Source organism: Mus pahari, chromosome 3, assembly GCF_900095145.1.
Source record: "Mus pahari chromosome 3, PAHARI_EIJ_v1.1, whole genome shotgun sequence".
NCBI classification, from domain to species: Eukaryota; Metazoa; Chordata; class Mammalia; order Rodentia; family Muridae; genus Mus; species Mus pahari.
Window position 1 is genome coordinate 138,175,151 of NC_034592.1, and position 1,636 is coordinate 138,176,786.

Below are 1,636 nucleotides of genomic sequence, written 5' to 3' on the forward strand. Positions count from 1 at the left end.
CAGGACAGCCAGGGCTACACAGAGAAACCTTGTCTCGAAAAAAACAAAAAGTAAAAATAAATAAATAATTAAAGAAAATAATAATAATAATAATAATAAAAGAAAGAAAGAATGGTTGGTTACCATATTCGGAGACGAGCAAGGCACCACTGTCTGTGGCTGGGTGTCATACTGGAGGGAGAGGGGGTAACATGCTGGACACATGGGCAGGGGCTAGACCACGTGGAACTGAGCTGGGGGTTAGGGTTTTATTGCAGTTATGATGCCCAAGAGAAAACTGAGGTTCACGTTGATTTGACCTCCACGCTTGGTGGGATTAGACCTTACAACTGTCTGTGGACTCCCAGTCTCTTAAGGATTTCTTAAACTCAAGTGTTTCTCCTTGGGAGTGAATGAATGCATCCATCAGTCAGTCTATCGAATTCCTGCTGGAGGCATGCAGAGCCAGGGTCCCAGAATCTAAGCTGAGACTGTGTATTGCCACTTACGGGGCTGGGGACTGGGCAGTGCTGTCCTAGAGTGTTCGGTAACCACAATGTGTGTGTGTGTGTGTGTGTGTGTGTGTGTGTGTGTGTGTGTGTGTGTGTGTGCTTGTGTGCCTTCTCTCTGCCCAGGTGGATGAAGAAACCTCGATGTGGCGTCCCTGATCATCCACACTTGAGCAGGAGGAGGAGAAATAAGCGATATGCCCTAACTGGACAGAAGTGGAGGCAGAAACATATCACCTACAGGTGCTGTGGCCCCCTCTCCTCCTCCTTGGTTTGACCCCCCGGCTCACTCTGTTTTTCCTGTCCAAGCTTCTGAGGTTCACATGGTAGTTATGTCTCAGGAAGTGTGAGAATCAGGACAAAGACCAGGCGTGTGGACATCAAGATGAGGGGCTGAGAGTCTGTGACCTCGTCTTCCTGGTGACCTCCACAGGTGACTCCACCCTCAGGTTTCCTGGTTTGCCTGGTCCTTTGGGACTCATTAGTTGTGTTCTGACTAGTCCCCTACAGTTTTACTGAACACTGGGGTATGAATTGTCTAGTTGGTCTGCTCTGTAGAGACCATGTTAGACCCACTGTTAGTGCTTTCACAAACTGCTCCACCTCTGCTGGATTCCTAATTTCAGCCTCACAGACCTCACCCAAGAGGCTCAATGCAGAGTCTCAGCTATTTCTTAAGGAGAGTAAGGAATAAAGACGGGGTCACAACCGTGTCATTCCTTGCCTAAGAAAGCCAGTGCAGAGCAGGTTCTATCTCCAGCCCCACAGGCACCAAGACAATAATAATGAAACCCAACACAGCAGAGCCAGACACCAGGGTTCACAGAGGGCTTGGGAGAGGACCAAGCTAGGAGAGGCTCCGAGGAGCTCTGCTTGACTCTGCTCCCACCCTGACCATCTCAGACTCCCTGGGTACAGTAAAAGGACCTAAGACATAGATGATTGGGTTAAAGCAAAACTTTTTTTTTTTTAAGATTTATTTATTTATTATATGTAAGTACACTGTAGCTGTCTTCAGACACTCTAGAAGAGGGTGTCAGATCTTGTTAAGGATGGTCGTGAGCCACCATGTGGTTGCTGGGATTTGAACTCTGTACCTTTGGAAGAGCAGTCGGGTGCTCTTACCTGCTGAGCCATCTCACCAGCCC

At 48.2% G+C, this 1,636-nt stretch overlaps 1 protein-coding gene across 1 annotated transcript in view; it reads left to right on the top strand.

The window, feature by feature from the left end:
- Mmp24 (matrix metallopeptidase 24) overlaps nucleotides 1-1,636 on the top strand; it is a gene marked incomplete at its 5' end in the record, with an annotated part of 43,529 nt that overhangs the window by 22,535 nt on the left and 19,358 nt on the right. The window contains one exon of the mRNA XM_021192803.2: nucleotides 615-731. Coding sequence (XP_021048462.1) covers nucleotides 615-731 — 117 coding nt within the window. The remainder of the gene's footprint in view (nucleotides 1-614; nucleotides 732-1,636) is intronic.